Genomic DNA, 26632 nt, shown 5'->3' with positions numbered 1-26632 from the left:
ATGCAACAGAATGGAATCCCAAACCAGACTGATATTGGAATCCAGTTTATGTGACAGGGTATTTTGAAACAGTGAGAGAAAGATAAAGTATTCTAAATATGGTCTGGGGAAAATGGGCTGTTTGAAAAAAAAAAATTAAGTTAGAGTGCTACCCTTTCATTATATACAACAAAAGTCCAGAGAGAATCAAGAACTAAACCTAAACAGCAAAACTACAAAAGTATTAGAATGATATAATAGGAAATGTTTTTATAACCTGGTGGAGAAGACTCTCCTCAGCAAGACTCAAACCAAAATGCCATAAAGGAAAAGATTTACATATTTTACTCACTTTTTAAACCATATAGAAAAAAACCCATCAAGTTAAAAACAAGCAACAGATTCAGAAAACATATCTGCAATATCTCTAATAGATAAAGGGCTAATTAGCGTAATATATAAAGAATTCCCACCAATTAGTGACCTAAAAATAATCCAATATAAAAACAGTAAAAGACAGTAATAGATCATTCACAAAGGATAAAATATGAAGAGCAGTAAACATATGAAAAATACACAACTTCAAGGTAATCAGGGAAATGTAAATCAAAGCAATGAGTAAATACTATTTTCTTATCCATCAACACGCCCAAAATTAAAAAGACTAACAATACTCAGTGTTGATGAGGATGCAGGGAAACAAACACTCACATACTCTGCAGGTGTGAATATAAATCAGTTCTTTCTCTTATGAGCAATTAAGTGGTATCTATCAAAATGTTAAATGCACATACCCTTTAACTCAGCAGTTTCATTTCTAGGAAACTATTCTGCAGAAATACACATATATGTTTACAAAGGTACGATTTCAAGGATGTTCATTATGGCCTATTGCACTCTGGGTATTTTCCTCCCTAGAATCCTGTGAAAGTTAGGAGGTGGCTGCGGCAGGACACGGTTTCGATTTTCAGGATCCTGCGTCCTTCACCAAACCTACAATTCTAGCAATGCCTCTGGGATTATTTGGCAGCCTCTTCCCCTTTTTGAGGCCTCCAACTTTCCCCACTGTTTTGAGGATAAAAGGGGGATGAACTGCTAGTAAGATCTGATCTTTCTTGGGAACCACTGGGTTTTGAAGGACTGATGGCAATTTCCCCTCCAGAACCGGTGACAACACCTAATCTGGCATCATGCGGATCCATTGGTTGGACAGAACCTGGCCAGCAACTCCACCTTGAGGGTCTCAGACCCCCATTCCTTTGAGGACTGCCTGGACCAAGAGCTTGTGGGATGCCAGTGAAGTGAATGAATTAAGTATCATCTTGGAAAATAATGACTTTCGGATTCAGAAGTTCTTCTAAGAGAGTCCTCTTTAAAGACCGGAAGATGGCCTGGGCATAAGACCAGCCAAATAACATCACAGCATCTTCCTATCGCCCTCCACATGCTCAAATACACCCCCCCCAACTCCGCGCCTGCAAATACAAGAACAAGGATATAAGCTCCACGAAGGCAGGCCTTTCTTTGGTTCACTGCGGTCTCCCCAGAATCTAGAACAGTGCCTGATGCAGGTGACCCTTAGCGAAGTTCCCACCCAGGAAGTTGGGATTTAGGAATAAAGATGCAGCGCTTTGGGGCATCCAGGGGGGCTGAACTTACCGTGCCCAGGAGCCGAGACTGGAAGTCGGGCAGACCCTCGAGAGACGACGTCCGGGTGGGCAGCAAGAACTGTCAGAGCGTGCCGGCCGGGTCGGCAGTGACAGGGGCGCCTTCGGGCTGGGCGCTATGCTTGCGGAGCTGCCACTCGGGCTGATGCCACCTCAGAGGAGCAGCTGCTTCTGGGCCCGGCCCTGCCCCCACCACCGGGAAGCGCTGCAGGGTGTAGAGGGAGGGGCTGCCCGTCAGCACAGGAGGTGGTCTTCCCTCAGCCCGGGGGGGGGGTCACCCCTCAGCACGGCGGGGGCTTCTTCCGTCAACATACGGGGGGTGGGGGGATGTCTTCCCTCAGCACGGGGGGTGGGTCTTCCCTCAGCACAGGACAGGGGGTGTCTTCCCTCAGCACAATGAAATTCCTCACGGCCCTTTTTGTTTTTGCGGCAACACATACCACGCGCGGCGAGCTCTCTGACTGAACCCGCCATCGAGCGGAGGCTTCGCGGCTGCGAGCACATGCACCAGGGCGGGCCGCCGCCCCCACGCGGCTGTCCCAGCGCGGCGCAGGGGCGCATGCGCGGCGGGAGGAGGTGGGGCGACGCCGGGGCACTGAGGAGGTCACGTGTGGGCGCGAGAACGCCGGCGGCATTTTCCGAGCTGACTGGGCTGTGAGCGCAGCCATGGCGGAGGCAGCGGGAACCGCGGCTGACGAGGAGGCGAGGCCCGACGTGAAGACCCTGCAGGCTCTGCGGGACATGGCCAACCGCCTGCGCATCCACTCCATCCGGGCCACCTACATCAGCAGCCCCGGGTAAGGGGCCCGGGATGGCGGCCTGAAGCCGTGAGGGGGCGAGGGGTCGCGGACGCCATTGCTCCCTGAGGCCGCGGGGCCGGGCTGGACAGCGGTTGTGGTGGGGGGGGGGTGGACCCCCGGGGCCTCCCTGGGAGCAGAGGAGACCCCAGAAGCGGACGCGGGAGGGCAGGCGGCGTCCCTCGGGGTCGTCCGGCGCGTCGTCTGCGGTTTCCCGAGACACGACGCTGCCCTGGTCCGCGGTGGCGCTCGACGCCAGGGATGCCGTTCGCTGCCCTCAGCCCCGGCAGTGAGGGCGAGAGAAACAGGGTTGAGGAGAAAGCGGCGGGCGGCGAGTGAAAAATTGGCGCCTAGGCGGCCCCGGTTCGTCCCGTTCGTCGTCTGCCGGCCGCTTTTGGCCCGGAGTCCGGCCTATCGTATTAATTTCAAAATCTGGCAATTTTCGAAATGCTTTATGCCTTCTGTTTTGCATCCTTCACTTTCGAAATTACTAGCGGGAGGCTAGCCGTCCCTCAAGGGCCCTCCGTAAAGGTTTTTTAGTCCAAATTACCCACTTAGGGGACATGAGCGACTCGAAAGGTATAAGCCTGTTTTCTAATTTAGGAAATTGGAAAGGAGATCGTTCGTAGGCGGGAGGGGACCTCAGATCTTACTCTTCTGACTGGGGGCAGGGCTCTAGTGGGGTGGGTTGCCCCCGTTTCCCCCCTTCCCCCCGTTCCCCCTTTTTAACGACGGAGGGACTGGCCGGCCTCCTGGGCAGGCTGATTTTTAAGGGTGTCCGTCGTTGGGACATTCAGTGAGGGCCTCGAGTTACTGGATCATGAGAAATTTCTAGAAAGAACATTTGAGGGAGCTGATTGGGATTCTCGCGGGAAGTTCTAATTCTCGCGGGCAGAAGGAGGACCTCTCGCGCTAGTCAGGGTGAGAGGTTGCGAGGTTCCTGGGTTTTAAAGCAGCCTTTGGATCCTGGAGCTGGGGTGGCGGTGGTCTGGGGTCCCCTTTCCTTGAACTGGATTCTTCCCAGGCTGCGGAGACCGTGGGCCTGGCAGGCTCTGCCCCTGGTGCTGCCGGCCGTCTCCCTTGGGAGTCACCGGCCTGTGACAAATGTTCCGTGCCTTGTCTGCCTCCCAGGCACCCCTCGTCATGCTACAGTGCCGCCGAGGTCATGTCCGTGCTCTTCTTCCACACGATGAGGTACAAGCAGTCGAATCCTGAGAACGTGCACAACGACCGCTTCATCCTCTCCAGGGTGAGTGGTAGTCAGACACTGGCTTTTTTTTTTTTTTTTAATTTTTATTAATGAAATTGTAGGTTTACAGAAAAATCACACAAAAAATAGAGTCCCTTTATACTTTCTCTATTAGTGTCTTGTATTAGTCTGGTACATTTGTTACAACCAATGAAAGAATTTTATTACAATTGTGCTATTAACTATAGTCCACAGTTTATATTAGGGTTCTCTATTTGTGTTGTACAATCCTAAGGTGTTTTTTTTTTTAATTTTTTTTATTCTACTAATATATGCAACCCAAAATTTCCCCTTTTAACCACAGACGCTCACTGCTGGAGCTCATTTTGGAAAACTGCCACATGGCCTGAAGTCGGCTCCCTTTATGGTTTGGTTCTTCTTTCTTAGCGTGTGGACCCTCTAAAGGGCATGTTAGTGAGGGCTGCTCGAAGCCGCATGGCTTGCATGCCAGGAGCGGTGGCCCTTGGCTGCCAGCTGCCCTTCCTTTCCACTGCTGGTGCTCTGCCCACTCCACCTAGAGGGCCATGCTGTGCCTGTCCCCTGTGCTACCTGGGCAGAGGCGGACAGCATCAGTGAATCTACCTTGCTGAGCTGGAAGAAAATTTGGTTGGCTGCCCGACGCCTGTAAGGCAGTGTTCTCCACTACTTCTCTGTGAATTTGACCTGGTACCGTTTCATTAAATGGAATGCAATACCAGGTCCTTTATGGCACTGAGAGACAAACAAGAAAAGGAACTCCAAAAGTGGGGACAATCTGAGAAAACGAGCCGCTGGTTTGGCACTCTTCAAAAACTTAGCTTGTAGAGCAATGGGTACAAACAGAAATTAGGCAGCAGGAATTTGTTTAAAGGCAGTCAATATTCTGGTATGGCTGAAGTACCTGGGGGTGGTAACTGCAACCCATCTTGGTGTCCAAAACGTAATCTCAAAAGGATTGGCAAAAATAAATAAATAAATAAATAAATAAAATTTGGGAATGGAGAGAGAGGGGAATATGAAGCAATTATCTATTAGTAACGGTTGGTGAATCTGAGTGGAAGTTACGTGGAAGTTCATTTTTTTTTTTTAGTTAGTAAATTTCAAAGAATGTTGGAGGTTTTTACAGTTCCACAATTTCAGTTATTTCCCTATTGTGATATATAATATATATTCAGAAAGATGATAACTTTTAAAGTATAATGTAAGAAGTAGTTATATAGGTGATTTCAAAGAATGTTCTGGGTTACAATTCCACAGTTTCAGTTATTTCCTTATTGTGAAATATAAGATATATACAGAAAGGTGATAACTTTCAAAGCACAATTTAACAAGTATCTATAGAGCAATTTCAAAGAATGTTCTGGGTTACAGTTCTACCATTCAGTTATTTCCTTCTAGCTATTCTAATACCCTAGCGCCTATATGTATATATGTGTGTGTGTATATATGCACACAGACACATATACACACACATATATATACACCCATACATATATATACATATATAGCACACACATATATATATTTAGTATTGTTCTTACAACTTTCCCATAAGTTTGAATTTTCTTCAAAATAAAAATTGAAAAAAAATACGGTATACTAACGAAATACGGCTGTTGGATCTCTGGTTTAAAAAAAGGAAAGCTAGCCAGACTGATCGATAACCAGCATTCAGAGCCGCCCACCGTGGAGGGAAACAGACTTCCTAACCTTCCCGACAAGAGCTCCCGAGGCTGGCTTGGCCCACGAGCGTTCCTGTCGGCCCAGTACTCGTCTCACCCTGGGAACTACAGGCCAGGGGGGAGCCCAGGGTCGCCCTTGCCCCTGAGGCGGTCTCATTCCTTTAGAGCCGCCCGTTGCTCCTTGCCAAAGGCTTCCCTCCACAGCAGGCGTGGGTGGGGACTGGTGATCCCCACCAACCCCTCACCTTTCCATAAGTGGCGCCAGGCCTTTGGTTTTGTTTAATAAACTTGTTTGTTTTCTCCACCAAAGCAGGCCTGACATAACCAAAGGCCTTTTTATGCACTCGTTTCTCAAAGCACACTTTGTACTGAAACAAAGACAAGAAGCCCTCCTCTTGGTATCGCCAAGGCTGGGCCTCAGGCTTGATCACAAGCATTGGGCGTAGGTAGGTGAGGTGTAGAGGAAATCACCCAGCGGAGGGGCCGCATCCTTCCTGTGGTACGGGGACATCAGGATGAGGAGTAGCCTGCACAGGGCACCGGGGGTTGGCCCCATGCCTGGAACCTACGCCACTACTGGGGTTCATTTGCTCTTTCCTCTCTTACAGAGGCTGTCGTTTGTTGAAGTGCTCACAGGCTCGCTTGGGCAAGAACTGGGCACTGCCTGTGGAATGGCTTATACTGGCAGGTATTTTGACAAGGCCAGGTGAGACATTAGAGTAGAAGCCACTTAAGTCGTCCTCTCACACACACAAGCACTTGGGTTTATTTTTGGTTTATTAGTTTGGGAAGGCAGCAATTGTTTTACCCAATCACTGGTTACCCAGGTATTCACATGGTATGGAAATCACGTTTCCTGAGACCATTCTAGCATGTCTGGTTGGGTTCTCAATGCTGCCTACACTATAAAAACCAGGTTTTTTTTTTTTTTTTTTTTTTTTTAAGACTATTGTCTTTTCTAAGAGAAACATGTTCTGTGTGTTTCACCGTAGAGTGATCAGGTGGCAAGTTCGCCCTTTCATTGGGGCACCCCTGGTTAGTCAATATTTGAAGGTCTCTTTTTCTGGGGTGGTTCCACTATTCTGGAGACGAGCAGTTTGGTCTCTTTCTTACAGGGGAATGTGTCTGGCTGCTGACGTGGGAGGCAGGCAGGGGAGGGTGCTGAGGGGCTCCAGGATTGGGTGTCTCCAGGGCCCAAGCAGAGGAGGGTGGGGCAGTGACCTGGCTTCACAGGGTGAGGGAGGAGCCCTGAGGGGACCCGGCCACCCAGTGTTAAAAGACTTCTAGCCGGCACCCTTGGGAGCCCTCCCTTTTGACTTCCTCCACAGCTGAGCCCGTTACCCTGCCCTACTTAATTTCCACTTTCCAGAAGTCTGTTGAAAATTGTCATCTATGGTTGCCTCTCTTGGTCCCTGTCCTTGTGGTTAATAACTTAAAAAGAAAAAAGAATCTTCCAGCATTTTTGTGGGGCCTGGGTTGTGTTTTATTGGTATAAATGGTTCCCGTTGTCATTTCTGCTGCAGAGGAGTTTGCCATTTACAACAGAACATATGCTGCTAAGGCAAATTGTTATGATTATTGTAAATAAATTGTATCAGATCAGAAATAGAAGGCAGTGATGCTTTACAATGGAACTTACCAGGAAAACGTGCATATCTAAATGTTGTTTTGGGTACATAAGGGAGTTGTTTTTTTCTTGTTCCCCTCCTCTCCTCTTGTTTTTGACCCCAGAGAAGTGGCAGAAAAACACAAAAATAGCCTTCCCAATGAGAATTCAAAGGTTATCCCAAGGCGAAGTCCATCTCATGAGTACTGAGCTACAGTTCCTCAGCTGTTGGTATTGGGCAGAGTTGACTCTGAAAACAGTCTTAGGAACACGATGATCTGAAGCAGCTTCTCTTTTTGTTTCTCTCCATGAATTCTATGTGCTTGACTGGCCCCTGTGAGCCCTAAGCAGAGTCCTAAACCTCCCTTGGCTTACTCTAGCTATCGGGTCTTCTGCCTTATGGGAGATGGCGAGACCTCAGAAGGCTCCATCTGGGAGGCTTTGGCCTTCGCGTCCCACTACAATCTGGACAACCTCGTGGCAATCTTCAACGTGAACTGCTGGGGAAAGAGTGGCACCATGCCCCCGAAGTACTTCCCAGAAACCTGTCGGATGCGCTGCGAAGCCTTTGGGTAACCGGGTTCCCATTGCATCATCTTCTTCCTGCCCCGTCCCCTCTTCGTCTCTTGTAACTAGGCCTTCTCTTCTGGCTGACAGGTGGAATACTTTTGTCGTGGATGGCCATGACGTGGAGGCCTTGTGCCAAGTGTTCTGGCAAGCAGCTCAGGTGAAGAACAAGCCCACGGCTATAGTTGCCAAGACCTTCAAGGGCCGGAGGATTCCAAGTAAGCAAGCGTTTCTTTCCCGGTTTGGGTTATTTAAAACATCTGTCTCCATGACAGAATGTGTGGAAGAAGGCTTAGAGTGGCCAGGCAGGCTACCCAGTGAACAATTATCATGCCTGTCATACATGCGAGATCCAGGAATACAGGGTTCCAGTTCGGCTAGAATCCAGCCCCCAAGTCCTGAAGTCTGGTGGGGGAGATAGAGCAGTGATTTCAGTACAGGGTGATCAGTGCCTGTGAGAAGCAGGTCCCAAGGCAGAACTAGAATGGCTGGCTCAGCCCTCGGGAAGAGACAGTTTCTCAGAGGTGGAAAAGCTGTTCGGGGCTGGGGCACTTGGCAAGACTCGCAGCAAGAAAATAGCATGATCCCGATGTTGGTCTCAGAAATGTTACTTCCTGGAGGGGCAGATGGCCAGCTCCCGGTCCCCAGGCCTTAACCCTGATGATGCGGGGCCTGCATGGAAGCACTAGCGGGGTGGGGGTGGGGGCTGGAGAGACACCAACCAATTGTTCCCTCAAACCCTTACTGCATGACATGTCTTGTTAGAGTAGAAGGAGGAGCCCCAACCCCCAGCAAATGAACGGTGATTCTCGACCTACACCAAAGAGTTGCTAGGATAGTCCTTCAGTGGCCGTTAGCAGAGGGCTGATAGGGAATCCTCCACGGTCAGTATGGAGTCAGAAAGGGCCAGGTGCAGATGGCAAGGCCAGCGGGAAAAGTGTGCCACCCGGCGTACAGGCAGATACCTAAGTAAGGGTGTGTATGCACCCATGCTGGCCTGTGCACGGACTGTCTGGAAAAAGACACCAGACTCATAAAGGGTCGCCTCTGGGGAAGGGCGCGGCAGAACTGGGGGCTGGGAGTTTTGAAAGACTGCAACTCCACGCTCATTTTAGATATGCCATCTGAAAGCGTTCGTCTCAAGTTTAAAGAGTCATAAAGGATACAATTCCTGGTGTCTTTTAAACAATGACATTTTAGAATGAGACAGCAATATCACTCTTTTAAATATACCCAGAGGAGTTCAGTGAGGTTGCAGCATCACAGAATTTGCTGTCCACCAATAAGCTCTTCTCAGCAGATGGAACTGTTAGAGGCCGGCTGTCCCCTTGAACTCCCACTTCCATTCCACTCCCCTTGCCAGATTTTATCGTGAGTATTCATCCAGGCATCTCAAACTCAACAGGCCTCAGTAAACATAATCCCACCCCACCCCACCCCAAATACAATCTGATGCTAGGACCCCCGGCTCAGGAGATGACAAACTCTGCCAATTTGCTTCTGGCAGAAACTTCCTCTCCCTCTCTACTGCCCAGTCCTCCGTCACCTCTCCCTAACTACAACAGCTTCTTAAATGGCCTTTCCAGGCACAGCTCATGTCTGTCCGATCCAGTCTGCAACCTGATGTTCTGGTGATCTTTCTAAACTATCAGTCCGACCAGTCACTCCCCCGACTCAAAACCTTCCATTGGTTGCCCGTCTTGCTCAGGCTCAAACCCAAACACATTATGGGACCTAGACACCCTTGCATTGATCAGTCCAGGCCTGTCTCTGCAGCCTCATCTGTTCCTGTCCCTCCTTGTGTCCTAGGCTGACATCTTTGCATTAGGATGGCTTCCTGATGACCTAACGGGTGCCTATTGAATACTTGTTGAATGAATAACTATTATGTGTTTGGTTGTAGACGTTGAGGATGCAGAAAACTGGCATGGAAGGCCAATGCCGAGAGAAAGAGCAGATGCAATTATCAAATTGATTGAGAGCCAGATACTGACCACCAAGGAGCTCATACCGAAACCCCCTGTTGAAGACTCACCTCCCGTCAACATCACGAACATAGAAATGACTTCTCCAACTACTTACAAAGTTGGCGACAAGGTAGGCAGTAAAGGTAGATGATTGAATAAATCATGTATATTGACTGCTTTGATTTCAAATTTTCTTCCCAAACACACAGGAGTTTTTGTGTATTCTGGTCCCCAGGGATGGACAGATAGTAGCCAGTATGACATTTAACTGTCATAAGCCACAAAGATGGATTTACCTTCTCTCTTACTATCTCTAATATTTACTCTCTACTTTTGCCCATACTCAAGTCTAAATTTTCTTACTGTTCAGTTCGTCACTTATTAGCACCTGCTACCCTGTTCTTTCCTAACTTTAGTTCATGGCCTTAAAATTGACTGTGCATTCTACTGCCAAGGCACTGGGCCTATTCTAACAAAAGCTTGGGCTGGTCTTTTGAACTTCCTCTGTGGACTATAAGGAAGCAGGCAAGTTCATCAGAAATCAGTTCTTAAAAAGGGGATCAGATTAAGCATGAAACCCTGAATAGAAAGCCTTTTAAGTTTTGGGTTACCATTTTTATACTCTGTCTTCTCTGCATATTATGGCAGAGCTGGAATAGGCTGAGCCTTCGGGACATACGGGAAACAAAGCTGTGAACCTGTGAGGAAGGAATTATTTTCTGACCCTTATTTCTTCTCTTTATTTATCTGGGGAAATTGCGAGTGTTGCTTGTGTTTTCTTAGTCTGGTAATGTGGGTTAAATTACATGAGTAAGCAGAAGAAAATTTTATGGCTTTAAATACTTTCAGGAATGAAAAAGGAAGAATAAAAACAACCGAAAAAAAAAAAAAACAAATGCACAGTCAACTTGAGAAATTAGAAAATAAATTAGGAAGGAGAATAAAGAGTTAATAAGGGAAAATCACATATTAATGTATTATGGTACATTTTTTTTTACAAAGGGCACTTTGGCAATATGTGTAAGCATTTTAACTGTTCACCCCATTTGAGCTAGGAATGCCACTCGTAGAGGTTTATCCTATACCAAAGTAAGTGTTGATCTCTGGAAGGTGGAATTATAGGGACTTTTCATATTTTAAAAAGAAGTATATATATTTTATGAAGAGGAAAAATATTAATGAGTTAAGGAAGTAGGCCAATTCATCAAAAAATCAATAAATTCAAACCCAAAATGTTGTGTTAATATGGAAATCTAAGAGCTGGGCCTCTGAATTTCTAATATAGTAGATAAACCATTAGCTAGCCTCAAGGAGAAACAAGCCATAAATATATAAAGTTAGTTACTAGAAAAAAGATAACCACAGATGCGGAGGGCATTCAAAGAATTATGAGAAAAATATAAAATTCTGTGCTAATTGGTATGAAAACCTGTAAAAAAAAAAATACCATTTTATAGGAATACATAAAACATTTAGATTGACTTATGAAAGATACAGAAAAGTCAAATAGATCGATAGCTATGGAAGAAAATTGAGAAAACTATCAAAGTGCTATACCTCCAAAGCCCCAACACCTCACCCAGTTACAAGAGTGACATTTTTTTTTTATTTTAAGCATTTTATTTTGAAATACTTTCCAACTTACAGGACAGTTACAAAAATAATACAAACCCCATACAGAGCACTCCAACAGCAGCCTCTGCCTCCAGATACCCAGATCCACCAATTCTAACATTTTGCCACCTTTGCCATATCATTCTCTCTCTCTCTCCGACAGTCTATCAGTCCATCTCTCTCTCCATCCCTCCATCCCTCCATTCCTCCATCCCTCCATCCTTCCATCCTTCCATCCCTCCATCCCTCTATCCCTCTATTCGTTTTCTGAACACTTCAGTGTAGGGTGTACACATCCTGCTCCCTAAACATTTAACGCTGCCATGTCCATTTCCTAAAAACAAGGATATTCACCCATGTATCCACTTATCAAGTTCGAGAAATTTTTGACCAGTCTTTGTCTGGAATGTCCCAGGTCTGTTCATCCTCACGGATGGTTTCTAATGCTCTAATTTTCTCCTTTGCCTGGGTCATTGCTACCTGTTTCTTTGTATGTTTTATGATTTTTTTGTTGAAACCTGGACATTTTGATATATATTAGTGTGCTATCGCTAGAATTTAGATTCTGAGGCATCTGTTTCTAAGCTTGTATCCAGCTAGTGTTATGACAACACTTTCCTTCAAAGACAAAAGCATCCCAGTTCTTTTTTTGAAGCCAAAACATGACAAAGCAAGCCCAAAGGGAAAGAGTACAGACCAGCTTCACTTGTGAATATTAATGTGAAAATTCTCAATAAAACATTAGCCAGTCTCACCTCCCTTAGTACATTAGAAGAAGTATATTTCTGACTCAATGAAGTTCAGATCAGTAATGCAGAGATTGAGTGGTATTAGGGAACTTACTAACAGAATTCATCACTTTATTAGGTCAGAGGAGCCGGGGAAAACATGAGCATTTTGATAGATGCTAAACAAAAGCGGTTCATAAAATTCCGCATTCATTTCTTTTTTAAAAAATAAAACTCTTAGTAAAACAAAATAGGTTTGGGAAGGTATTTCTTCAAGCCTAGAGCTAGATCTCTTAATCGTGGAGCCATTCCAGCTATTCATACCTAATGGTAAAAGCATTCTCATTGTCAGATGGAGACCATCTTCTTGACCAAAAGGGGGATGCGAAATGAAACGAAATAAAGTTTCAGTGGCTGAGAGATTCCAAATGGAGTCAAGAGGTCACTCTGGAGGGCATTCTTATGCACTGTATAGATAACCCTTTGTAGGTTTTAATGCATTGGAATAGCTAGAAGTAAACACCTGAAACTATCAAACTGCAACCCAATAGCCTTGACTCTTGAAGATGATTGTATAGCAATGTAGCTTACAAGGGGTGATGGTGTGACTGTGAAAGCCTTGTGGATCACATTCCCTTTATCCAGTGTGTGGATGGATGAGTAGAAAAATGGGGACAAAAACTAAACGAAAAAATAGGGTGGGGGGGTGATTTGGGTGTTCTTTTTTACGTTTATTTTTTCTAGTACAGGGAAAATGTTCAAAAAATAGATTGGGGTGATGAATGCACAACTATATGATGGTACTGTGAACAATTGATTGTACAGTTTGGATGATTGTATGGTATGTAATATCTCAATAAAATTGAATTTTTTAAAAAAAGCATTCTCATTAAACAGGCAGAGATATTCAGCATTGCTCTGGAAGTTCTAGCCAGGATGGTTAAATAGGAGAGAATAAAGGAATCCAGGCTGATGAGCAGAAGGTAAACGTATCGCTGTTTGCAGGCGAGACTGTCGTATATCCGGAAAACTCAAGAGAACCAACTGCAAATTACTGGAAACAAGCGTCCAGTAAGATAGCTTAGAGCAAAGCTAGTATATAAAGCGTCATTCCTTTCTTATATTAACAATAACTCATTAGACATAGTGGCGAGCAAAGTATCCCTTTTCTAATAGCAATAAAAATTAAAGGCAGTAACGAAAAATAAGCTTAAATACATAAGATCTATGTTAAGATGCTTATAAAGCCAGTTGCCATTTGCCTCTGGGGAGCAGGGCGGGAGCAGAAGGAAGACTCTCCTCACTCTATATCCTTTTATTTATAACTTTTGAATTTTGTACCGTCTACATGTATTGCCCATTTTAAAAATATCTTTTAAGAAAAGATTTTTTTTTAGTTAAAGTATTTGCTTGTTTTATTCTTATTTTTCTTTTATAGAGTACACAAAATTAAGTGTACTACTGTTTAGTTAAATACACAAATTTAAATGTATCACTTAACATGTTTGAACAAATGTATATGACCTATGTAAGATGTTTAAATCAACATCTCTACAGAAAATTCCATCCCCTCACTCCCATTCAAGCTAATCCCTGCCCCAAGTTCCTCAAACACTGTTTTGACTTTTTGTACCATGGATTAGTTTTCTATTATAGACATTTAAGTAGTGAAATCCAAATGTATATACTAAGAAAAGATATTTTTTAAGTGCTTGGATGAATGACCGAAGGCCTAAGTGAAGAGGCAGCCATGTTTATAACCGCTTTATTGAGCTATAATTCCCATACCGTATAATTCACCCCCTTAAACTGTACAGTTCAGTGGCTTTTAGTATAAATTCAGAGTTGTGTGACCATCACCTCAATCTTGCCACATTTTCATCAGCCCAGAAAGAAACCCCATACCCTGTAGCAGTCCCCTCTAGTTCCTCCATTTCCCCCAGCTTTAGGCTTCCACTAATCTACTTTTTGCCTCTCTCTATGGATTGGCCTAATCTGGACAATTCATATAAATGGAATCATGACATTTGTCTTTTTGTGACTCTCTTTTACTTAGTATTTAATGTCTTCAAGGTTCATCCATTTTGTTCCATGTATCAGAATGTCATTTCTCTTTGCAGCTGAATAGTATTCCACTGGGTGTTGAGGCCACATTTTATTTATCTGTTCATCTCTTAATGGACATTTGAGTGGTTTCCACTCTTTGGCTCTTAGGAATAATGCTGCCATGAACATTCATGTACAAGTTTTGATGTGGACATGTGTTCAGTACTCTTGGGTATGTACTTAGGAGTGGAATTACTGGTCATACAATAACTCCATTTAACCTTTTGAGGAACTGCCAAACCTTGTTTATATATATGTATTTTTAAAATAATATTTTAATGCAATTTTATTGAGATATATTCACACACCATACAATCCATCCACAGTATACCATCGGTGGCTCCCAGTATCATGACATAATTGTGCATTCATCACCACAATCATTTTTAGAACTTTTCATTACTGCAAAAATAATAATAAAATAAAAATATAAAAGAAAACCCAAAACATCCCATACCCTTAATCCCCTCCCCCCATTGTTGATCCCTAGTGTCAGTGTGGTACATTTGTTACTGTTGATGAAAGAATATTAAGGTATTACTGTTTATTATAGTCCATAGTTTGCAATAGGCACATTTCCCCCCAAATACTCCTCTATTGTTAACACTTTGTAATAGCGTCGTATATTTGTTCTAGTTTATGAAAGTTTTTTTTATATTTGTACAGTTAATCACAGTCATTGTCCACCACAAGATTCACTGTGTTATACACCCCCATGTTGTCACCTCTAGCTGTCCTTCTGGTGATACACATGACTCTAAACTTCCCCTTTCCACCACATTCACACACTGTTCAGTACTGTTAATTATTCTCACAATAACCTGCTACCGGCACCTCTGTCTGCCAGACCTTGTTTTTTTTTTTTTTTTTTTTAAATTCAGTTTTATTGAAATACATTCACACACCATACAATCATCCATGATATACAATCCACTGTCCACAGTATGATAACATAGTTATGCGTTCATCACCACAATCTATCTCTGAACATTTTCCTTACATCAGAAAGAACCAGAACAAGAATAAAAAATAAAAGTGAAAAAAGAACACCCAAATCATCCCCCCATCCCACCCCGTTTGTCCTTTAGCTTTTGTCCCCATTCCTCCACTCATCCATACACTAGCTAAAGGGGGTGTGATCCACAAGGTCTTCACAATCACACTGTCACCCCTTGTAATCTACATTATTATATAATTGTCTTCAGGAGTCCAGACTGCTGGGTTGGAGTTTGGTAGTTTCAGGTATTTACTTCTAGCTATTCCAATACATTAAAGCCTAAGAGGTGTTATCTATATAGTGCATAAGAATGTCCACCAGAGTGACCTCTCGACTCCATTCGGAATCTCTCAGCCACTGAAACTATTTCGTCTCATTTTGCATCCCCCTTTTGGTCAAGAAGATACTCTCAGTCCCACGATGCTGGGTCCACATTCATCCCCGGGAGTCATACTCTGCGTTGCCAGGGAGATTTACACCCCTGGGAGTCGGGTCCCACGTAGGGGGGAGGGCAGCGAGTTCACCTGTCGAGATGGCTCAGTTAGAGAGAGAGAGGGCCACATCTGAGCAACAAAGAGGTACTCAGGGGGAGACTCTTAGGCACCATTACATACAACTTTAGACTCTCCTTTGTGGTAATGAGCTTCATAAGGGCAAGTCCCATGCTCGAGGGCTCAGCACATCAAACCGCCAGTCCCAATGTTTGTGACAACATCAACACCAGTCCAGGTGAGGATGTCCAACACATCCGCACCTTCCCCCAGATCCTCGGGGCTGGGGAGGGGGAGGCTGTAAATATATTTTTTATTATCTGCCCAAATTACTCTAGGATGTGTCACTATTTCACTCCAGCCTATACTAACCTACCGTATCTCACTTCCTATTCAAAGTTCCATGCAATTGTGGTGTTTGAACAAATCGACTGTAGAGTTGTACTGTTTAGAAAATTTAGATCCTGTACCAAATAGATATCTATTCCCTTGGTCTCATATGAAAGTTGAAGTTTTAAAACACAATCAGTTTCAACCTTTATCCTTTGGCCTGGCTTGCCCTGGTCTTAACCAGACCTGCTTCATTCATATCACTAATTGAAGTCTGGGCTCTTTTTCAGCTTTTTTTTTTTTTTTTTTTTTTTGACAGTGGTTGTATGCACTAATACTGACATTCATATCTGCCGAGCTCTAGCTCTGAGTTTCAGGTCAGACCTTGTTTTTTAATAGGAAAACTCAGTAGGGTAAAGATGTCAGTTCTGCCCCACTCTCAAACAGTATCCCATTGGGATTCTTTATTCTTGGTGTTCTGGTTCTGGCGTTCATTTGGAAGAAAACACAAGCTAGAAGAACCAGAAGCATGCACCCAGTGTGGGACCTGCTCTGCCAGGTGCCGCCACACTCCAGAGCTGTGGGGGCCAGGTTAGGGACAGGGAAGCTGGCTGGCAGAACTTTATTTAGAGTTCACAAAGAGTCCCAAGCATAAATGGACGCTTCATATAGGACAAAGTGGGCATTCAATTAAGGAGCAAAAGATGAATTTTTCAATGGTTTCGAGCTAGCTAGCTATGTCTATTTAAAAAAAAACTTGAATCTATCTTATTCCACAGACCAAAGCAAAGATAGAACGGAGATTTAAATGTGGAAAATAAAACCATACAAATACCAAGATGGAATATGGATGAATACTGTTACAGTCTTTGAGTGAGGAAGGTTATTCGCAGTAGGGCATAAAAGCTAGAAACCCTGAAGGCTTCTAGCTGATTGATATGTGTACATAAAAATGTAAAACTTCTGTAAGGCTAAAGAGAATCCATAGGTTAGAAACAAATGCCCAACCAGGAAAAATACAAGGTGTGTAACAACAGATTATTGTTTGTGAAACACAATAGTTCTTACAAATCAATAAGAAAAATAAATACCTTGATCGGAAAATAGGCTTAGGACATGAACAGGCAGTTCACAAAAGACAAAATAAGAACCACAAGGAGATATTTGCCTTTTTCGTAATCCACCAAATGCCAATAGAAAAATAAATACCTCGATAGGAAAATAGGCTTAGGACATGAGCCAGGCAGTTCACAAAAGAATAAACAAACAGGAACTGTGAAGAAATGTTTGCCTCTTTGGTATTCTAATAAATGCCAGTCGAAGCAACAGTGAGATATTATTTTCGTATTTGCAAAGATTAAAGAGATTGGCGCAACCCGTCATTGACGAGTTTCTGGAGAAGGGGCCTAGAAGGACGCTTGGCTGCGTATGCGTGCACCTTCCCTTTGACCCGAGTCCCAGAGCCGGGAAGTTATCCCTTGGAGACAGTTGGGCAAGGTGTGTTTAGGTAGAAGGACGTTCATCACAGCCTGGATTATGACTTTGAGTAACTAGAAAACAATCCTTAGGGGCCTAAATAAATAAATAAGTTGTGCTTCCTCTATGATGGATTCTCACACTTGCACTGGCATCCATCGTCTGGAGTGTTTGTGAAAACACAGATTGCCACCCCCCTGAGTGGGGCCTGAGAATCTGCATTTCCAGCAATGCCCAAGGGATGCTCATGTTGCTGGTCCAGGGACCCCACTTTGAGAACCATTGTTCTATTGAAAAATGAAGTAGAGCCACTGCTAGGAAAGAATTTTACTTCGGTGTTTACGTTTTTCCTGTATTTGCATTTTTTGGCCACATGTATTATCAGTTTTGTAACTAAAAAGTCATAGAGGCTTTTGCGTTTTGGAAGATAAATTTTTTAATGCACTGTATACATGGAGCAGAGGGAATAATTTGGTTGAGACCTGTGTTTCAAATAAAATGTCATATGTCAGTTATTTTATATTCTGCCATAGAAGTAGACCAATTAATATACCAAAATAATTTTAAAGATGCAATAAAGACCATTAAGATCTGAAATCATCCAGTGAGTTGGGGAGCATTTTCCTGCTTAGGAAGAGGGGGCAGGGGATGGCTGTGAAATACCAGCCATATGTGGGACATGTTTTTGAGAAAATGACATCCAAATGAGTCGATTACGGATTTAAGATCAGCTTGCCATCCGTTTTTACGACCCTAAAGGAGATTATTGGTGATTTACAAAATTGCTCTCTCTTCTTATCGATAGAGACAAAATTTGTCATTCTCCAAAAATGTACCATTCTGCTAAATCCATTGGGAGAAACTTGACAGCTTGACTCTTTGTTCCTTCTAGGTGGCTACTCGGAAAGCGTATGGTGTGGCTCTGGCTAAGCTGGGCCATGCGAACGAAAGAGTCATTGTCCTGGACAGTGACACCAAGAACTCCACCTTCTCTGAGCTCTTCAAGAAGGAACACCCCGAGCGCTTCGTCGAGTGTTTCATTGCTGAGCAAAACATGGTGAGTGTCCCGTGGAAGTCTCTCTCGGGTCGTCTCACTGGGCCGTGGCAGGTCTGCTGAGCAGTCCCATTTTTCTTCCCATTTCTGTGATGCAAAGGAATTGGAGAAAAAGTCTCCAGGGAAACAGGTGGAGCGTAGCTGGGATAGAGTCTGGGGACTGGATCCCAGGACCGCTAGGAGGGCACGAAGCAGCCCCAGGCCCTTGGCGGCCTTTTAGTAGCTGGGGGACTCTAGGTGGCGTCACCCTTTCTGCACGGCCCAGCCTACAGCTAGGCAGTCCTCCCACCACCCAGAAGCAGACCCATTGAGAGAGCCACAAGGGACTGTTTTCTCTCTCCACTCTGGCTGGAGCCGAGCAGAGGCCCCCATTAGAGGGGGAGTTCACAGCCAGCTGGTTGCAGTCCTGTACTCTGCTGGCCCACTCGTCTGTTTATGGGGCGGACCTGCCCCTGTAGGTGTTGGAATTTAAGCATCCCTATGTCTTTCTGGGGGTCTTGTGAAGCTATTTTCATTTTGAATGGAAAAGCTGCAACCCTTGATTTCTTGATTTGACCTGCCTGTCCAGAAGCTTGCTCCTCAACTCACTGATTCACTCAGTCAGCGATCAGATACTACGTGCCTACTGGTGTGCTTGAAACAAATGAGGCCCCTGTTCTCTAGAAGAAAACTAGTAAATAAGGGAATGAATAGCAGGTGGTATTTGAGGGCTATGCTGACAACAGGTGGAAGTGATGAGAGCAGGACCAGGGGTGCTCTTTGAGATCGGGCAGTCAGGGACAGCCTCTCAGAAGAGGTGACACATAAGCTGACACCTAAATGACAGGGCGTCTGCCATGCCCAGATCCGGGGGACAGCATTCCCAGCAGACAGCACAGCCAGCTCTGAGGCAGGCCCAAGCATGGACTGTTTCAGGAGCGGAAGGGAAGCCAGAATGACAGAAGCATCGTGAGCACAGCAGGAAAGGGAAGGAGATCAGGTCAGAGAGGTCACCGGGGGCCAAATCACCCGGGGTCTTACTAAGCAACCAGTGGAGGGCTTGAAGCAGGAAAGCAACATGGCGTGTTTCAGAAGACCCTGTGGTGTGGAGCGGAGCTTGTTGTGGGCAGCAGGGTGGCAGGGTGGAGAGACTGAGTGTGAGGCTCTTTAGGCCACAGAGGGTGATGGCCTGGAGCCGGGCAGTAGCTGTAGCTGCATTTGGGAGCTGTTCTGGCAGGAGTGTCAGCAGGACTTGTTCAAGGAGTAGATGTACGGGGGAGAATCAAGGAGGAAACTAGGTGTTGTTCAGGGAGGCAGACAAGGCTGGGAGAGGAGGGGGGATGGGGGGGCAATCAGGAATTCTTCTTGGGCCGGGGGTCTCGGGGGTACTTGTTAGGTAGGTGGGTGGGCAGGGGGGTTGTCTCTAAATGTATTTGCTCTCAGAACCTCTAAAAGCGTTTACCTAAATAACATACCCTTTTGCCCTAGTTTCAAGTTAGCATTGAAATCCTTTCATTACCAATTTAGAGTTGCAGAGGATGTAATTTCTAGCATAGTGAAAATTGAGGCCTTTTAAATTAATGGTCAAATCATCCAGTTAAATAGTACATGAAGCCAGTCTTCTTTAACAGTGAGAAAGTAAACCACTTTTTCTATTTGAATTCTCATTTCCATTCTGTTTCTCCATTTCCTCAATATATTTTTACTCATGAAAGCATTTTATTGATCATGCCATTGCTCCTCTCTGCAACAAAAGCATGCATGTAAATTTTTTGTTTTTGTTTTTGTTTTTTTATTTAGCATGCATGTAAATTGACCATCTTTTAAATCTCCTCTGTTCATAAGCCCCTGGGCGTTACAGCTTCTCCCTTCTGGATCAAGGTATTGTTACGAGTTTGGGTATCAATGGATAAATATTACTTATGGTTTGAAGGAGGCAAGATTTGGAATAAATTTGATTCCTTTTTCATTTTAATGATGGCAGTGCTTAGAAACCTACATTCATAGATGGGAATGGAAGGAGTTTTGTTGTAGGACTGTCGCTCAATTCTTTGAATTCCTTCCTAGTTAGAAGCCCAAATTCACATTGGGATCTTTCATGAAAAATTGTTTGCACAAATTATCTGTGAAGCATTCTCTTTCACTTTTAATGAAAGAAAAGACTTGGAAGCCCCCTGGCTGGCAGAGGGATTTGCTATCCAGAAGGGGACATAGAGGCCAGGGGAGTCTGTGAGCTTGTCGTGAGTCCCTGACACCGGCCCTGCCCACGTGCCCCTTGGAAAGTCTTTGTTTCCTTCAGAGTCCTGCACATCCTGGTTGAAGCCAGCTGGGGTCTGTGAGTTTGGAGTTCCAGGGGGAAGTTGGGAAGGGTGATAGAAAAGCAGGGGTCATTACATAATCCTGGGCACATGAAAGCTGCTGGACTGGCCATGATTTCCCAGGGAGAGTAGGCAGAGGAGAAAGGCTGTGGGGACTGAGCCAGAGCACAGCAGGGAAAGGAGCTCGGGCCAGCCAAGGGCATGGGAAGCCTGTGGAGGGGGAGGGTGACTCCGGTCGCTGGGTCATGGGGGCCTAGCACAAGAAACACCTTGAGAAAAGGGGATGACTGGCTATGCCAAATGCCAATATGATGCAAACGGAGGTCAGTCGACCTCTTGGATTTGGCAACCAAGAGGTCACTGGTGGGGATGGAAGTCAGATGAAGGAAGCTGGGAGAGAATGGAAGCCAAGAAAGTGGTGACGACTCTAGACAACTCTCTCAAGAAGTTTTCTACCAAGGGAATGATCTCAGGAGGGAGGAGGCCAAGGCCGTGGTGGGAGGGAGAGTTAAGATGGAAGGTACGAGAACATATTTGAATGGCAAGAGGAAGATCTAGGAGAAAGGAAGAAGTGGATTCAATATAGGAAAGGAGGGGATTGGTGCATGATCAAAGAAGCCCTTGAGAAAGCAAGGAAGGGGCAGGCTCCGGGATCACAAGCGGAAGAGTGGGCCTTCGTGGGTGGCAGGCCACTCCATGTCTTCTCACGGTGCAGGGAGGAGGGGTCCAGCAAGTGGGCAGATTGGAGAGGCTCCCCATCTGTTTCCTTCTCTCTTCCCGGGGAAGTACAAGGCCAGGGAGCTAGGGGAGGAAGGGGTGTGGCAGGATTGAGGAGAGAGGAGGACGACAGGGAAGCAGACGCGAGACACACACCAAGGGAGCAGAGCAGTGCTGAGTGCCTCTGAAACATCCCAGGTGCAAATTTGAACAAAGACCCACCAGCCAGCCCAGTTCTGAATTTATTTTCTGGCAGTGCTCAGCCCCTCCAGGGAGGGCAGAGAGGAGACAGCCAGGTGGGTATGTGCCAGGTTTGGGATTTTACCAGGTGAGTGCCTGGAGAGTGGGGTTTACAAAGCAGGGTTATTATGGGGGGCCCTGGAATCCAAAGTGGGTAAGGAAAACCATGCGGGGGAGACAGGGCAAGGCAGCTGTGGGGTTAAGAGGTTCTCAACCACTTTCCTTGTGTTGCAGGTGAGTGTGGCCCTGGGCTGCGCCTCCCATGGCCGCACCATTGCTTTTGTGAGTAGCTTTGCTGCCTTTCTGACCCGGGCGTTCGACCAGATCCGGATGTGCGCCGCCTCTGAAGCCAACATCAACTTTGTCGGCTCCCACTGTGGCGTGTCCGTCGGTATGAGCTCTGGCTTCCCTCAGCTTGGCAGCATTTTTCCTTTACAAAGAAAGCTTATTGAGATTTGGTTCTATAGAGTTGGCTTAGCCATGACTTCTTTAAAAACAAAACAAAACGAAAAAACCACCTCCCTATCATGTTTGACAAGTTCCCAACACTCCAGGTGACCTTGGCAGTGGCCCCCTTGGGGTTACAGCAGAGTTTCCATTCGTTCAGTCCCTGGGAAACCGTTGTCTTTCTGCAGTGCCCGTTGTGTGTCAAGCAGGTGGGCATTCACTGGGCTGTCAAGAGTCCCAGAATGGTTTGCTGCCCTCCCTGGGGTCACAGGCTGCCTGGGAGGGAGCACTTGCCCCTTCAACTCTGACTTAGCCAAAGGCCTCGGAGAAGCTGCGGGTGGCTTGGGGAGCGTGGAGGCTTTGGGGAGAGGGGCAGGAGGGGAGGCTGGGGGGCCAGGCACATCCCCGCCTAGACATTCAGTGCTCATCCTGAGGGCAGTGGTTTTGAAAGCCCCCCAGGGTGAATCAGGGTGGGTGTGAGACAGAGGCAGGCCAGCAAGGCAGCAGGAAAGAAGACGGGTGGCTTGGGGAGGTGGTGAGTGTCAAGGGCATGGAAAGAGGGGAGGGAAGGGCAGGCTAGGAGGATCGGATCTGCTGAGGGGTTGGACTTGAAGCAGGCTGGGAGGGCCCCTGCTCCCAAGTCCAGCAACTGGGTAGGCAGAGGCATCATTCACTGTGATGGGGCAAGCTGGAAGGGGGTGAGGTTGGGGCTGGGGGAGGGAACGAATTCCTCTGAGGACAGGTCCCTTCTCGCTGCGGGACCTTGGGCAGCCCGGTCACTTTTCTGAAACGGGAACAGGCCTTGAGGGGTTCAGAGCAGCGAGGACACTCCTGTTGGGATAAACTGCAGGCACAAAGAGATGTGATAAGGACTGGGGTGGGTGGGGGGGGCATGATGCAGGAGAATAATGCTGATGAAAGCACGGGTTTGGGAACATTAGCCGGGCAGGATGGGTTAGAAGAAAGCAACAGGAAACAGGGAGGACAGAGGATTAAAATAAGGTGTGAGTTACCAGTTGGATCAAAAATAATGAATCTGAGAGTGTCCAAAGAAAGTCCAAATTGCTGAAGGACTGGAGCATCTGGAATTGCGTGAAAAGCAAAGGACAGCTCTCCAGCTGCTCCTGGCCTGGGAAACACCAGGGAGCTGTGTTTGTGAGTGGCAGAGATGAGGCCATCCGAAAGCTGGGTGGCCTGGCAGGCCTGTTCTGAGGGTAGAGAGAGGCGTTGGCAGTGAGCATGCAGGGGAAGAGGCGAGAGCTGGAAGTGGACTTTTGGGAGTCATCCACTTCAAATTGGCCTGAAGGATTCGACGAGACGAACAGCCTCTTGAGGAAGTGAGGCCTGGACCAGATGTCTGGAGCCGGGGGTCCTGGCATGGCCAGAGAGAGAGCAGAGGAAGGGCAAGACCAGAACTTGGGGGCACAGCCAGGAAGAGGGTCTGGGAGAGGGGCCAAGAGTCCTGGCCTACTGCTGGATCTGGGGTAAATGAGGCCCACTATGGGGAGCAGTAGCTTGGGGTCCACCCCAGGGAGGAGCCAGGGTTCTGAGGGTAGAAGGTGGGGCCAGGCGCAAGGGCACCTCAGAGGTATGTTGTGCTCAGCTACGTTGAAGGTCTTGAGAAATGACTAAAACCACATAACCTGGGGGGGAAAGAAGGTCTCTTGATGGAGAAAAACAGAGAAGGAAGGAGAAAGCCTAAGGGGCCCCTCCAGATGGAGAAAAGGGCAGGCTCGGAGAGCTGGTGGTACTGACTTGGGTCACAGCACTGAGGGAGAGAACACTGCAAGTAACCGAGAGACAGTGGTGGCCAGGGCCAGGAAAAGACCGGAAAGGTCAGTTGCAAGCCCAAAGCAAGTCATTTCCGTGGCAGAAGGCCAACAATAGGGGATTTTAAAAAGGATGACTAGAGTTGGACAGAGATGGAATCTGGGGTATTACAGGGGGACGGCAAATGAAACAGACCCTAGAGAGCTCGTTACCCCTGACGATTTTATTAGAATGATGTTGCCATCATCATCGCAGCTGGTTTTACTTCTCTGCGACAGTTTTGGGCCCCTTGTGGCAAAAGGAGTGGCATTTATAGATAGGGTGGGCAGAGGGCAAGCTCACCTTGCATTTGGTTCTCGCAGGCGAGGACGGCCCCTCCCAGATGGCCCTGGAGGATCTAGCCATGTTCCGAACCATCCCCAATTGCACTGTTTTCTATCCGAGTGATGCTGTCTCGACGGAGCATGCAGTTTATCTGGCCGCCAATACCAAGGTACGTTTAAGGGAATGTTGGTTCAAGACAGAAAACACTTCTGGGCTTGGTAACTCGTTTTGTACTTATTATTGGATGCTTTCCCATTACTTTCTCTCAGCACAAAAGTAGTGGATTTCATGGGAGAAAATTTGGCCATAAGATTCCTTTTAAAAATATGATCATGACAGGAAATGTTGGTGTGGATGGAATACATGAATACATTCTCCTTGTAAAAGCTTCAAACGCTAGAGAAGGAGCCTGAGCAAAGCCTCAGGGTCTGTGTCACTCATGACTCAGTGCCAGAACAGAGAGCACGTAGGTTTTTTAAACAGGAGGCGGATTTCATGGAGGGTGATTATGAAGTCACGGGGAGGGCTGCAGGAGTGGGCTTCAGGCTGGGTCCAGAAATGACCCCCAGAACTATGAAGGGTAGACTCGCCAGCTGAGCGTCTCCCTGTGAGGTCTTGGGGAGCCTGCTGTAGTTAAGACTCGCCCCTGTGGCTGCCACCCGGGAGAAGGAAGCCCCTGCCGCTGTCTCTTGGCATCCAGACAGCTGGCGAGTAGGCAGCGGGACGTGACCGCAGACAAACCCCGTGCTCCCCGGCCCTGCCTTACCCTCAGAAACCACGCGGAAGGGCTAGAGGCTGACTTCCGCTTCACTTCCTCCTTCTGAAACCTCACGCAAGTGCATCAGGAGAATAGAATCCCTTGCCCGTCCAGAGCCTACCACAAAGGAGCTGGGGGACATGGTCTTTCCCTTCCAGCTTCTCCAACTAGAAGGCAACTGGGGTGCAGGAAGAGCTAGCCAGTCCCTCATGATCACCAGGCTCCCCTCACCACCACAGGCAACCACTGTACATTTGGGGTGTATCATGCCAGTTCCCTTTCTGAGCCTTTACAATGCGTGCACATGTGTGCTCCTTCGATTCTTTTATATAGATAGATTCACACTGTACATGTAGTCCTGTGCTTGCCTTCTTACTCCCTACATTGTAGCGCTGTTTTCATACCTGTGCAAATATAGAGCAACCTCATTCAGTTTTACAGACCTCACGGTATTTCATTGTACGGATGTACGAGCACCAATTTAACCACTTTGCTACTGATGGACACTTAGGGTGAACATTCTGCTGATGGCAGCAGTGCAAGGAATGTCTTTGCACACACTTGTGTCCATGCCCTGATTCCTAGAGGTGGGGTTTCTGGACTGAAGGTATAGGTGCTTTAAATGCCAGTAGATGCTCGTAGTTGCTTCCCCAAAGGCTTTACCAGTCTCTACTCCCAACAACAGCCTAGAAGAGTTTGTTATTGGATCTTTAAAGCAAACTGAAGAGCCATGTTTTGAGAAGCTATATAAAATAATTTACAGTTGGCAGGAATATGGCTTTCTGGAAGGAATCTAAAGGGCTGACCAGCTCCTTTGGTTCCTTTGTTTGGAATTTATGGGGAATGTGGCTTAGGTCTGCCGAACTAGTCATCGTTCAGTGACGGGGCACTTTGACCACGTGCATATGCAGGTGTGCGCCAGAGACATTCCTATTTCCCAAACTGGAAGCAATCCAAATGTCCTTCAGCAGGCGAAGGGTTAAATGTGGTATGGTGCAATCCTACTGTGGAAGGCCACTCGGCCATAAAAGAGACAAACTGCTGATCTGCCAGGAGTGGAGTAGAGCACAACAACCTGGCTGGATCTCCAGGGCTGCTGCTGAGGGAAAGGAGCCAGACACAAAACAAGCTATCTGCTCTGATTCCATCTCTGTCCCTATAAAACTCAGGGTGCTGGCTAACTCGGGGAGGGGGGAAGGGGTTGAGATTGGTGAGAGACACCTGGGGGACTTCTAGGGTGTCAGTGGAGTTCTGTTTCTGGACCTGGAGGTGATTTCGTGGGTGAGCATCCACTGGACAGTTATTTGTTAAAATGTGCATATCATTTACACGCACTCTTCTATATATTGGACTTTATAATTGTAAAGGGATGTTATAAAACATGCAGGAAGATAAACAGCTACATTGTGGGCATCACAGATATGTACCTACAGGAAAATTCTAGAACACTGACTCTAATGAGTTTGGGAATAGGCTTATAGAGTTGGGGATAATATTTCCAGTGACATCCTCCATAGATTCAAAAGAGCCATCTTTTCGGCAGCTTAGAAGTAAAGGTGAGTCAAAAACTAGTTCACAGAAGGACAGAAGATACTGATGTCAATTCTATGATTCGTGCATTCTGCCCCATCCTGATCAAATCCCTAGTGGGATTTGTGGTAAAAATTGACAAGCTGATTCTAAAATGTATGTTGAAATGCAGCCCGAAAACAGTCCTAAAGAACAACTGAGCTGGAGGACTCACTCATGCTTCTGGTGTCAGGAAATAGTACAAAGCTACAGTGACTCAGA

At 46.3% G+C, this 26632-nt stretch overlaps 1 protein-coding gene across 2 annotated transcripts in view; it reads left to right on the top strand.

Annotated features, from left to right (window-relative positions):
- Positions 1-2312: 2312 nt before the first annotated feature.
- The window catches only part of TKTL1 (transketolase like 1), a 32277-nt gene continuing 7957 nt past the window's right edge, over positions 2313-26632 (top strand). Inside the window, exons 1-10 of one of the 2 annotated variants that reach the window (XM_037821479.1) lie at positions 2349-2443; positions 3062-3064; positions 3596-3692; positions 5962-6059; positions 7340-7531; positions 7617-7744; positions 9430-9623; positions 18128-18292; positions 21778-21934; positions 24123-24253. In XM_037821479.1, the coding sequence (XP_037677407.1) occupies positions 2388-2443; positions 3062-3064; positions 3596-3692; positions 5962-6059; positions 7340-7531; positions 7617-7744; positions 9430-9623; positions 18128-18292; positions 21778-21934; positions 24123-24253 (1221 nt within the window). In that variant the 5' untranslated portion in view covers positions 2349-2387. Of the gene's footprint in view, positions 2444-3061; positions 3065-3574; positions 3693-5961; positions 6060-7339; positions 7532-7616; positions 7745-9429; positions 9624-18127; positions 18293-21777; positions 21935-24122; positions 24254-26632 lie in introns of both variants that reach the window. The other variant, XM_037821478.1, reaches the window with a different exon arrangement.

The sequence above is a fragment of the Choloepus didactylus genome, chromosome X, assembly GCF_015220235.1.
Source record: "Choloepus didactylus isolate mChoDid1 chromosome X, mChoDid1.pri, whole genome shotgun sequence".
In the NCBI taxonomy this organism is placed as follows: domain Eukaryota; kingdom Metazoa; phylum Chordata; class Mammalia; order Pilosa; family Megalonychidae; genus Choloepus; species Choloepus didactylus.
Note: the sequence above shows the minus strand (reverse complement) of the source record. Positions and strands in the feature narration are given on the sequence as shown.